Source organism: Xenopus tropicalis, chromosome 5, assembly GCF_000004195.4.
Source record: "Xenopus tropicalis strain Nigerian chromosome 5, UCB_Xtro_10.0, whole genome shotgun sequence".
NCBI classification, from domain to species: Eukaryota; Metazoa; Chordata; class Amphibia; order Anura; family Pipidae; genus Xenopus; species Xenopus tropicalis.
Genome location: NC_030681.2, coordinates 2,800,904 through 2,812,888, shown reverse-complemented (window position 1 = coordinate 2,812,888; position 11,985 = coordinate 2,800,904). Strand labels below are relative to the sequence as shown.

At 56.4% G+C, this 11,985-nt stretch overlaps 1 protein-coding gene across 5 annotated transcripts; it reads right to left on the bottom strand.

Moving 5' to 3' along the window:
* Positions 1 to 1,778: 1,778 nt before the first annotated feature.
* On the bottom strand, positions 1,779 to 10,645 carry rnf8 (ring finger protein 8, E3 ubiquitin protein ligase). 5 transcript variants are annotated; one of them, NM_001142100.2, is given in 10 exon segments: positions 1,779 to 1,860; positions 1,948 to 2,528; positions 4,310 to 4,514; positions 4,690 to 4,797; positions 5,678 to 5,767; positions 5,853 to 5,918; positions 7,277 to 7,325; positions 7,905 to 7,963; positions 8,821 to 8,949; positions 10,158 to 10,322. In NM_001142100.2, coding segments are annotated over 9 exon segments (1,029 nt in total). In that variant the 5' UTR covers positions 10,245 to 10,322; the 3' UTR covers positions 1,779 to 1,860; positions 1,948 to 2,292.
* Positions 10,646 to 11,985: the final 1,340 nt, after the last annotated feature.

Sequence of the window (11,985 nt, the reverse complement as noted above, 5' to 3'; positions counted from 1 at the left end):
TATTACTCTCTACATCAGACTAAAGGGTAACTCAAAGGTGACCAACCCCTATAAGGTGGGGCCTGGGGAAGCCATTCTGCCTGAGTGGATAGTTAAGGTACAGGAGCTCCGCCCACCCCTTTGATGGGGCAGTTAACTCCTGCATGTAGTGTATGTACCCCGTAGTTACAGTTGCCGAGGGCCCATAGTTGCAGTATTTCCCAGCACTATTGGTATGGAGAGTATCCAATGGATTCTGGGAGTTGTAGTTTAGCAGCAGAAAGTTCTAATCAGCTGGACCAGAACCTAAAAGCAAATCCAAACCAGTCTGTGGCGCCGAGTCCCATTCTCCCCATTAGGGAACAGACCGTTTTGGGCCAATCCCGATCCCAGAGAGAAACAGCCGGAGCCCTGGGCCGCGGCCAAATCTCTTTTCCTGGGAAATGAAAATGTTTCTTCATTGGCCGAACCCATCGCTCAGCAGAACCGGTACCAACATGGCGACGCCGCGGCCGGGAACAAACATGGAAACGGCTTCCAACCTGCTGTGCAACCCAAGCGCCAATTAGCCGGCCAGGAAGTGGTTAATTGCATTCTTGTCCTTAATTTGTACTGGGAACCCCGCCTGCACTTAGCCCCACCCACATATTGCCACGCCCCTAGTGTCCCCCTTACTGGCTACTCCCAGACTCCCTTCAGCCCCCCCTTATTGGCTACTCCCAGACTCCCTTCAGCCCCCCCTTACTGGCTACTCCCAGACTCCCTTCAGCCCCCCCTTATTGGCTACTCCCAGACTCCCTTCAGCCCCCCCTTATTGGCTACTCCCAGACTCCCTTCAGCCCCCAGTGCCCCCCCCCTTACTGGCTACTCCCAGACTCCCTTCAGCCCCCCCTTATTGGCTACTCCCAGACTCCCTTCAGCCCCCAGTACCCCCCCCCCCTTATTGGCTACTCCCAGACTCCCTTCAGCCCCCAGTGCCCCCCCCATTACTGGCTACTCCCAGACTCCCTTCAGCCCCCCCTTATTGGCTACTCCCAGACTCCCTTCAGCCCCCAGTGCCCCCCCCCTTATTGGCTACTCCCAGGCTCCCTTCAGCCCCCAGTGCCCCCCCCCCGCCTTGGGTTTGCGACTGCCCCCCGGCTCCTTGTCTGTCTCTGCTCGGTGATGCAGGGGTTAAACTGGGCCCCCAGAGAGGCGGGACAATAAGCAAAGCCGCCTCCCTGCACTGGGGGGGGGGGGGGACCCTCAGCCTGTGAATAGAAACCCCCCCCAGCCAGTTTGGATTCCCGGCAGCTCTGAGCCGACAGGAGAAATCTCAGCAAATAAACCCCATTCTGTAATGAACTTCACCTTGGAACAGAGCAGGGCGGGGCCTCAGCGCTACACCGGGGGGGGGGGGGGGGGCGGGGCAATTAAACAGAACCACAGGCCGCCACTTCCTTAAAACCCACAGAAGAACTTAAAGGGGAAGTAATAAAAATGCTCCACGTGCCCCAATAGCCCCTTTACCTTCAAGTTACACAACATCCTATTCTTCTCCCCCCCCCCCCCCCCCCCCCCTCCAGTCTCATTCACACCTCTGCCTGGTTGCTAGGGAAAACAAACCTAGCAACCAGTCAGCTGCTGGGGGGGGAAAAAAAACTAAATAACTCAACAAAGCAAAACTAAGGAAGCCCAACTGCATCCTGCAGCCTAACTGTTCATATAAAGGTGAATTACCCCTTTAGACTTTTTTTTTACCCCAAACCCGGCCCTAACTGCCCTTCAGGCTGCCCCATAAGAAAAGACAAGAGGCTGAATAAAGTTATTTCCAAAAATCTTTTCAGTAACAAAATAGAACCTTATCTGCCCCCCCCTATACACCAACAGGCGTTATGGTACCTGCACCCCCCCCCCCCCCCATACACCAACAGGCGTTATGGTACCTGCACCCCCCCCCCCCCCATACACCAACAGGCGTTATGGTACCTGCCCCCCTGCCAGGATACTGCCCTTTTTGACCCCCCTACAGAGGGAGAGGTGACAATAGGGGGCGCACAGCATCCAAAGTGCCTTTAATAACTGCTCAGCCCCCGACCCAATAGAACCAACAGAACCACCCCAAACACAAAGAAAAACCCAGTCCCCGGTGCGGCAGAATCCTCGTTGCTGCAGTGTCACATGATGCAAAGGAAATAAATACACGAAGGAAAGTAGATCTGTACATGTAGAGTGTATGTGTCACGCGTGTAACGGTCCGGTACCGGCCCAGCTCCAGGCCACGCCTGTGATTGGCTGCTCCACGGCCGGGGGGGGGGAGCGCATTCATGATATTCAAAAGTGGCCTTCCTCATCGTCATCATCGTCAGACTCAAAGTCCGAGGAGTCCAGATCGTCGGTTCCGCAGTCGAACAGAGACTCCTGGTAGAACTCCTCCTCCTCCTCTTCCTCTTCCTCATCGTTCACCAACCAAAAGAGCTCGTCGCTGTCGGAGCTGCTGCTGGAGAAGTGGAACGAACTGCTGTCACTGCCCACGAGAATTGGGCTTGGTTCCTCCACTTGGACCATCTCTGCAGGGAGACAGAACAGAACCGTCACATCCTGTGGCCCGACCCCCAGGGAGCCCCCGACGTGCAGCCCTCGCTCACTGAGAGAGCATGCTGGGAGTTGTAGTTCAACAAGACCAGGTTACCCATAACGCTGCCCCACTGCGCCCCCTAGTTTTGCTATAGAAGTTCTCGAAAAACATGTGATTCTCTGGGATTCTCATTGGGGGATTTCTTGCATTTTAATGGGGGAAAGTTTTATTGGGCAATATTGCTTTAAGAATACAGCCCTGATGTTGCTGGACTACAGCTCCCAGCATGCCTCACCCTTCATTATATGTTACATTATTCTGGGATTTGTAGTCCGGCAACAGCTGAGTAACGTTTGGTTGGGCCGCGCTGTGCCGCAGGGTTTAGTTCCCCATATATATATATATATATATCCCCCCCAAGGCCCAATCCCATACAGGACTGATTCTTGGCCCATATAATCACCCCACGTGGCTGCACCCCAACATATTTGAGTGTAATGAAGAGCAGAACCAATGAGACCCGGCAGTACCACTCTCTATAGCCGCACAATAAGAATTAGCCCGGGGCAGGAGATTTACTGCAGGCTTTGGGGTGAACATAGCGACCTCTGCTGGCGGCTCTTACAATTACAGGCCTTTCCCCTTGTTCTGGGTTCTACCAATTAGCGACACCCAGAGCTCACCCACCTGCCCAGCACCCGAGCTGCCTCCCTTACACCCCTACACTCACCCTTGGAATAAAACAGTTATTATGCACCTTACTCAGCACTGAACGGGGTCCAGCTATTTTTAGAGTGCAAGCTCTTTAGGACAGGGACTGCTCTACCTGTACAGGTTATTGGTTGTTTTTTTAATGGAATCTGTAGGCTCAATGCAATTATCCATTCATTTATAAATACACGTTATTAATATAGTGAATGAAGTACCCCCTACTGTAAATGATAAGGATATTAGCAGTCACTGAGGGGTTCTGTGCCCCCCATATAAAGGCACAAGGCTGCAGGCTGAGTTATACAGGGAACTCTGAGTATCACTCATGTATTATAAGGGATAATGTACCCCCTACTGTAAATGATAAGGATATTAGCAGTCACTGAGGGGTTCTGTGCCCCCCATATAAAGGCACAAGGCTGCAGGCTGAGTTATACAGGGAACTCTGAGTATCACTCATGTATTATAAGGGATAATGTACCCCCTACTGTAAATGATAAGGATATTAGCAGTCACTGAGGGGTTCTGTGCCCCCCATATAAAGGCACAAGGCTGCAGGCTGAGTTATACAGGGAACTCTGAGTATCACTCATGTATTATAAGGGATAATGTACCCCCTACTGTAAATGATAAGGATATTAGCAGTCACTGAGGGGTTCTGTGCCCCCCATATAAAGGCACAAGGCTGCAGGCTGAGTTATACAGGGAACTCTGAGTATCACTCATGTATTATAAGGGATAATGTACCCCCTACTGTAAATGATAAGGATATTAGCAGTCACTGAGGGGTTCTGTGCCCATATAAAGGCACAAGGCTGCAGGCTGAGTGCTTTTATACAGGTAACTGAACCCAGAGGTGACTGCTAATATCCTTATATTTTACAACAGGGGGTACTGTATTTATTAGTGAGTCATGTGACAGAAATGACATCACTAAGCTCCGATTATAACTGATGACATCACTAAGCAGTGTTTATAAGGATATAATTTCCAGTTTGGTCCCATAGGGAGATAATAAGGATAATAATGAGACGCTTCCCTACGGGGTCACCCACCTCTCACCTTTGCGCTCCAATATCAGGGCGGCCCGCCGGTTCTTCATCTCGGGGCTCAGCTTGGCCACCATACTGTCGATGCAGTTGTCCAGCACGAGGGAGCGCGTCTCCGACAGGATCTCCTGGCGACAGATAGGACACTCCTCCTTGCGCTTCCGCCATGACTTGATGCAGTAGGAGCAGAAGCTGTGGGCGCAGTTCAACGTCACCGCCTGGGGGGGCAGATGTGAGAGCCCCATTATAGCAGCTGACTCAGGGGCAGCACTCACACTCACACACAGAGTGAATACCGACTCTGGGATACAGTGCCTGAGAGTGAGTGGGCCCCTGTAGGTAACCGACGTATCAGTATACGGGGCCCCAGGGGGCGGGGCTACAAGCTCTTACCTCAATAAAATGCTCCGAGCAGATGATGCACTGAAGCTCATTATCCAGAACGTCGTTCATATGGTTCAGTACCTCCTCCTTCTGGGCCCGAACCTTCTCCTTCTCCTCCTGCAACAAACCCAACAGAACCATCAGAACCTCCAGCCCAACGGCAGCTCCCTAGTAACGCTAAGTACCTTACTCATATTGCTGTCAGCCCCCCAGATCCACTCAGCGCCCCCCAGATCCACTCAGCCCCTCACTCACACTCCAGGGAGTAACTGCCCTATACACTCAGCCCCTCACTCACACTCCAGGGAGCGACTGCCCTATACACTCAGCCCCTCACTCACACTCCAGGGAGCGACTGCCCTATACACTCAGCCCCTCACTCACACTCCAGGGAGCGACTGCCCTATACACTCAGCCCCTCACTCACACTCCAGGGAGCGACTGCCCTATACACTCAGCCCCTCACTCACACTCCAGGGAGCGACTGCCCTATACACTCAGCCCCTCACTCACACTCCAGGGAGCGACTGCCCTATACACTCAGCCCCTCACTCACACTCCAGGGAGCGACTGCCCTATACACTCAGCCCCTCACTCACACTCCAGGGAGCGACTGCCCTATACACTCAGCCCCTCACTCACACTCCAGGAAGCGACTGCCCTATACACTCAGCCCCTCACTCACACTCCAGGGAGCGACTGCCCTATACACTCAGCCCCTCACTCACACTCCAGGGAGCGACTGCCCTATACACTCAGCCCCTCACTCACACTCCAGGGAGCGACTGCCCTATACACTCAGCCCCTCACTCACACTCCAGGGAGCAACTGCCCTATACACTCAGCCCCTCACTCACACTCCAGGGAGCGACTGCCCTATACACTCAGCTCCTCACTCACACTCCAGGGAGCGACTGCCCTATACACTCAGCCCCTCACTCACACTCCAGGGAGCGACTGCCCTATACACTCAGCCCCTCACTCACACTCATGGTACCTTGGTTTCCTGCAGTTCTTTATTCTTCGCCTGAATAATCTGCTCGAAGTCATTCTTGTTGCGGTTCAGTTCCTGCATCAGTTGCGTGTGCTACAGGGAGACGGAGGGTGTCACTCACTGCCCCCCAGTAACCCCGCCCCCGCCCATAATGGCACAGTCACCCCCCTGCCAGTACCTCCTGCAGCGCCTGCGCCAACTGCTCCTTCAAATGCTCCTCCTCCTCCGCGCGCTTCCGACCCCCCTGCAAGAGAAAACATGGCTGCTATTGGCCGCAGACACAGAACAGAGGTAGCCCCACCCAGAAGCTCCAATGGGAGGGGACAGATACAGAACAGAAGTAGCCCCACCCAGCAGCTCCAATGGGAGGAGACAGACACAGAACAGAGGTAGCCCCACCCAGCAGCTCCAATGGGAGGGGACAGATACAGAACAGAAGTAGCCCCACCCAGCAGCTCCAATGGGAGGGGACAGGCACAGAACAGAGGTAGCCCCACCCAGCAGCTCCAATGGGAGGAGACAGGCACAGAACAGAGGTAGCCCCTCCCAGCAGCTCCAATGGGAGGAGACAGACACAGAACAGAGGTAGCCCCTCCCAGCAGCTCCAATGGGAGGAGACAGACACAGAACAGAGGTAGCCCCACCCAGTAGCTCCAATGGGAGGGGACAGGCACAGAACAGAGGTAGCCCCTCCCAGCAGCTCCAATGGGAGGAGACAGACACAGAACAGAGGTAGCCCCACCCAGTAGCTCCAATGGGAGGAGACAGATACAGAACAGAGGTAGCCCCTCCCAGCAGCTCCAATGGGAGGAGACAGACACAGAACAGAGGTAGCCCCACCCAGTAGCTCCAATGGGAGGAGACAGACACAGAACAGAGGTAGCCCCTCCCAGCAGCTCCAATGGGAGGAGACAGACACAGAACAGAGGTAGCCCCTCCCAGCAGCTCCAATGGGAGGAGACAGACACAGAACAGAGGTAGCCCCACCCAGCAGCTCCAATGGGAGGGGACAGGCACAGAACAGAGGTAGCCCCTCCCAGCAGCTCCAATGGGAGGAGACAGACACAGAACAGAGGTAGCCCCTCCCAGCAGCTCCGATGGGAGGGGACAGGCACAGAACAGAGGTAGCCCCACCCAGCAGCTCCAATGGGAGGGGACAGGCACAGAACAGAGGTAGCCCCACCCAGCAGCTCCAATGGGAGGGGACAGGCACACAACAGAGGTAGCCCCACCCAGTAGCTCCAATGGGAGGGGACAGGCACACAACAGAGGTAGCCCCACCCAGTAGCTCCAATGGGAGGGGACAGGCACAGAACAGAGGTAGCCCCACCCAGTAGCTCCAATGGGAGGGGACAGGCACAGAACAGAGGTAGCCCCACCCAGTAGCTCCAATGGGAGGGGACAGGCACAGAACAGAGGTAGCCCCACCCAGTAGCTCCAATGGGAGGAGACAGGTTCAGAGATGGGGGTCAGTTTCCCTTTAAAGAGCGCCATATTGACTTGTACTGGGAGGGAGAGAATAAAAAAAGGGGGTGGGGACTCTCCGCCCAAGGGCCGGGTCAGGGGCCCCAGTGATGGCAGCCATTGAGGCCTTGGGCTCACCATGTTGTGCTGTTCCTGCTGGAATATCTGCTTGAGTTCCTTCACGCTCTGCAGATGCTGCTCCTGCTCATTGCTCAGTTGGTTGCGCAGCTCCTGCAGCTCCTTCTGCACCGCAAGGACACAGTTGGGGCCCCGCTGGCTCTCGGGGGGGCAGTTCAGCCTCTCCTGCACCTCCATCTGTTTCTCCTGCACTTGCACATTCAGCCGGCGGATCTCCTCCATAGTTTGCCGGACCCGGGAGAGCTGCAGGCTGCTGCGGCACTGGCGCTGGGTGGGGGCCACCGCATCGGCATCCAGAGAGTCATTGAGTTCAGGCTCCACCCCAGGGAGCGTGGGCCCCGCCCTGACCGTAGGCTGCGTGACCAGGGGAGGGGGGCGGGAGGATTTGGTCGAGGCCTCGCCCCCCCTGGAGACCCGGCACAACTTGGACGGACCCTCATTTCCCGAGGCGTCGGCCTCCTCCGCGGTGAATTTGCGCTTGGCCCTCGGGGCTTTGGCCTTGCCGGGCAGCGGCCGCATTACAGAGCCCGACACCTTGTCCAGATGCTCCCGGACCAACCTGTACTCAAACTCAGCACTTTCCGCGTTGGGTGGGGGCACCCCCAGTTGGATGAGGGCCCCCTCGCTCAGGGTGTAGGCCTTGTGGGGCTCCAGTCTCTCCTTGTTCCTCCAAACCCCATTCAGACTCTGGGAAGGGAGAGACATTGCAACAGTGCAGGAAATGAAAGCACCAGACTGGGCTGAATAGGAAAGCAAAGCCCCGCCCAGTCATACCCAGCCCCGCCCAGTCATACCCAGCCCCGCCCAGTCATACCCAGCCCCGCCCAACTGCAGAGCCTGCACCCCCCCAACCACAACCCTACAAATTATACAGAGTCCATTGATTGCTGCTTGGCCGCTATGGGTTACTACTCCTGGGCAATTCAGCAGGAACAGCCCCCTAAGTTTGCCCATAGCCTGTACAGAGAGATACCATAAAACTATGGCACATAGGGATTCCCCTGTACTAAGCACAATTCAGCAGGAACAGCCCCCTAAGTTTGCCCATAGCCTGTACAGAGAGATACCATAAAACTATGGCACATAGGTATTCCCCTGTACTAAGCACAATTCAGCAGGAACAGCCCCCTAAGTTTGCTCATAGCCTGTACAGAGAGATACCATAAAACTATGGCACATAGGGATTCCCCTGTACTAAGCACAATTCAGCAGGAACAGCCCCCTAAGTTTGCTCATAGCCTGTACAGAGAGATACCATAAAACTATGGCACATAGGGATTCCCCTGTACTAAGCACAATTCAGCAGGAACAGCCCCCTAAGTTTGCTCATAGCCTGTACAGAGAGATACCATAAAACTATGGCACATAGGGATTCCCCTGTACTAAGCACAATTCAGCAGGAACAGCCTCCTAAGTTTGCTCATAGCCTGTACAGAGAGATACCATAAAACTATGGCACATAGGGATTCCCCTGTACTAATTACAATTCAGCAGGAACAGCCCCTCACAGACACAGTAGGGGGTGTATCTGGGGGTGCAGGTACCTTGTTATCAGTCACAGTCCACTCGCCCCGGACGTTCTGCTTGAAGAGACAGTGGGTGCGGGAGATCATGAGGGGGCACAGGGTGGGTTTCAGTTGGTAGGTGACCCCCAGGCCTCGGCCCATAGTGACCTGAACACAAACAGAGAAATGAATGAGACGCACAGACCGATATAATCACTGGGGGGTCAATTCTCTGGGCTCCCCCACCCAAACTCATAATGCTCTCTGCACCCCAAGTTTCCCCCAACCAAGGGTCTCTCCCCCAAACCTTCCTCCCCCCCCCCCCACAGTGCCCCCAGGAAACTGCCCCCCCACAGTGCCCCCAGGGAACTGCCCCCCCCCAGTGCCCCCAGGGAACTGCCCCCCCACAGTGCCCCCAGGGAACTGCCCCCCCACAGTGCCCCCAGGGAACAGCCCCCCCCCACACAGTGCCCCCAGGGAACTGCCCCCCCACAGTGCCCCCAGGGAACTGCCCCCCCACAGTGCCCCCAGGGAACTGCCCCCCCACAGTGCCCCCAGGGAACTGCCCCCCCACAGTGCCCCCAGGGAACTGCCCCCCCACAGTGCCCCCAGGGAACTGCCCCCCCCACAGTGCCCCCAGGGAACTGCCCCCCCACAGTGCCCCCAGGGAACTGCCCCCCCCACAGTGCCCCCAGGGAACAGCCCCCCCCCACACAGTGCCCCCAGGGAACAGCCCCCCCCCACACAGTGCCCCCAGGGAACAGCCCCCCCCACACAGTGCCCCCAGGGAACTGCCCCCCCACAGTGCCCCCAGGGAACAGCCCCCCCCCCACACAGTGCCCCCAGGGAACAGCCCCCCCCCCACACAGTGCCCCCAGGGAACAGCCCCCCCCCCCACACAGTGCCCCCAGGGAACTGCCCCCCCACAGTGCCCCCAGGGAACAGCCCCCCCCCCACACAGTGCCCCCAGGGAACAGCCCCCCCCCCACACAGTGCCCCCAGGGAACAGCCCCCCCCCCCACACAGTGCCCCCAGGGAACAGCCCCCCCCCACACACAGTGCCCCCAGGGAACAGCCCCCCCCCACACAGTGCCCCCAGGGAACAGCCCCCCCCCCACACAGTGCCCCCAGGGAACAGCCCCCCCCCACACAGTGCCCCCAGGAAACTGCCCCCCCACAGTGCCCCCAGGGAACAGCCCCCCCCCCACGGAACAGCCCCCCCCACAGTGCCCCCCACGGAACAGCCCCCCCCACAGTGCCCCCCAGGGAACAGCCCCCCCCCCCCACAGCGCCCTCTCTGTTCCTCCAAGAGCCCTGCCCCCCCAAACTCCCCTAAGCCCCCCGGACTGTTTGGCTGCTACAGGCCCCGCCCTCACCTCCTCCCCGTCAGGCAATGGCAGCGACTCCTCGCTCCTCCCGCAGCGCCTCAGGTACCAACACATCCCGGGGCCTCCGTCCGCCATGTCAGGGGCCCGGCCCTTCGCCCCGGAGCAGCCAGATAAACCGAGATGTACAACGGCCGCCTATCCGCACAGCCCCGACCAACCGCAGCCCGAGTTATTCACCCGCCGCCCGCAGGCAGGAACAATCGAGCGCCATCTGTGTAAGGTCTGGGTACGGGTCGCTGTTGGGTCCAAGCGGCGCTTCGGCCTCCGGGGACGTCATGCACACGTGATGCGCCGCGTCCCTCACTCCGAGCGTCTATGAACCGTATAGAAACTGTATATAAACCGTATGTATGAGGTGCGGGAATCCCTCCCGTTACACCGCGCCGCCCGCTCTCACGGATTAGTGATGTTTAATACAATATTCTGCGTTTAAACCGTCCCTTTAGCTCTTGCGCTGACGCCGATCCTGATTGGCCGCTTTGGCGCGACGTCACTGTAATCTCGCGAGAATTCCGACATTTCCCGCCCCGTTATTGGGTTTGTTCAGCTTGGGGTGTTACGGAATAGTATATTCTTAGCAAATTTTCAATTGGTCTTCATTTTGTTTTTATTTTTGTCTACTTGTGTAATTATTTCCCTTCTTCTGACTCTTTGCAGCTTCCAAATGGGGGTCACTGACCCCGGCAGCCAAACCCTATTGCTCTGTGAGGCTCCAGTTTTATTGTTACTTTTCATTATTACATTTCTATTTAGGCCTCTGACCCTATTCATATTCCAGTCTCTCCTTCAAAGCACTGCCTGGTTGCTAAATTCAATTGGACCCTAACAACCAGATAGCTGCCTCTTCCAGCAGTATAAATCTCTCTGCAAGGGCTGATTTATTGAGAAATTCCACCAAAACCCCACTAGCCCCGCCCATCTGTGCCACTTCCTGCCGCCTCCTTTCCCAGGCTGTGCAGGGGGGCGGCGGCACTGTAGGATAGGAACCAATCAGCAGCTAGGCTGACCTGATAGGGAACTGAAGCCTGTCTGTGCTTGTGTGAGTGCAGGGCTGTGATTGGCTCTCCCCCTCCTACTGTGCTTCTGGCAGGGACCGTTAGGACACGCCCACCCCTCATGAAACGCAGACACCAGTGATGTTGCCTATAGCAACCAATCAGCAATTAGAATTTAATGGTCGCCTACAAAAGCAAAGATCTGATTGGTTGCTATGGGCAACGTTACCGATGATGTTGCCCTACACACTATAATAAATATGCCCCAGCTTGGGGTGATTGCGGCAGTTCCAGGTATTTATGTTACAGTCCTTTATTTCCATCCTCAGTGGGTGCGAGCATTGGATCAGTAGCCCCCGCGGGAGACCGTGGCACCATGTGACACTGTGGTCCAATGATAATGCCGCCCTGCCCACTCATCCCTCTTCTTTTATTGGCTCGTGGGCAAAACCTCTCTTTAGTGAGAATCCAAGGGCCACTTACCTGCCTGTAGAACCTTTACAGCTGCCCCCCCCCTCTGGTTTGGGTAAGACTATGGGTGCCCTGGTTCCTTCTCCCCATCTTCCCCCCCCCCCCGCGCCAACAAGCTGACCCTCAATGATTTGCCCCAGGAGGCTGGAGGCCTCGGGGTCTTAGATCCTCCCCTTGTTACTTTGTGCTCCTCGTCTCATTGGCAGAAGCCTGGTGATGGGGCAGGGGAAGGGCCAAATCCATACTATATACACATTGGAGGTCCGTTATCCAAAGCCGGATCCACTCCCCCAAATCCCTGACAGCCGGGTCAGCACACATGGGGTTTGCTCAGGCTGAAATAAAGGCTC

Excerpts from the sequence above, each read along its gene's own strand:
- rnf8 (XM_031901567.1), bottom strand. The coding sequence starts at position 10,244 with ATGGCGGACGGAGGCCCCGGGATGTGTTGGTACCTGAGGCGCTGCGGG. Across the intron at positions 8,950-10,157 it reads CATTGCCTGACGGGGAGGAG|GTCACTATGGGCCGAGGCCT; the intron begins GTGAGGGCGGGG and ends GTTTGTGTTCAG. Across the intron at positions 7,964-8,820 it reads GGACTGTGACTGATAACAAG|AGTCTGAATGGGGTTTGGAG; the intron begins GTACCTGCACCC and ends CTCCCTTCCCAG.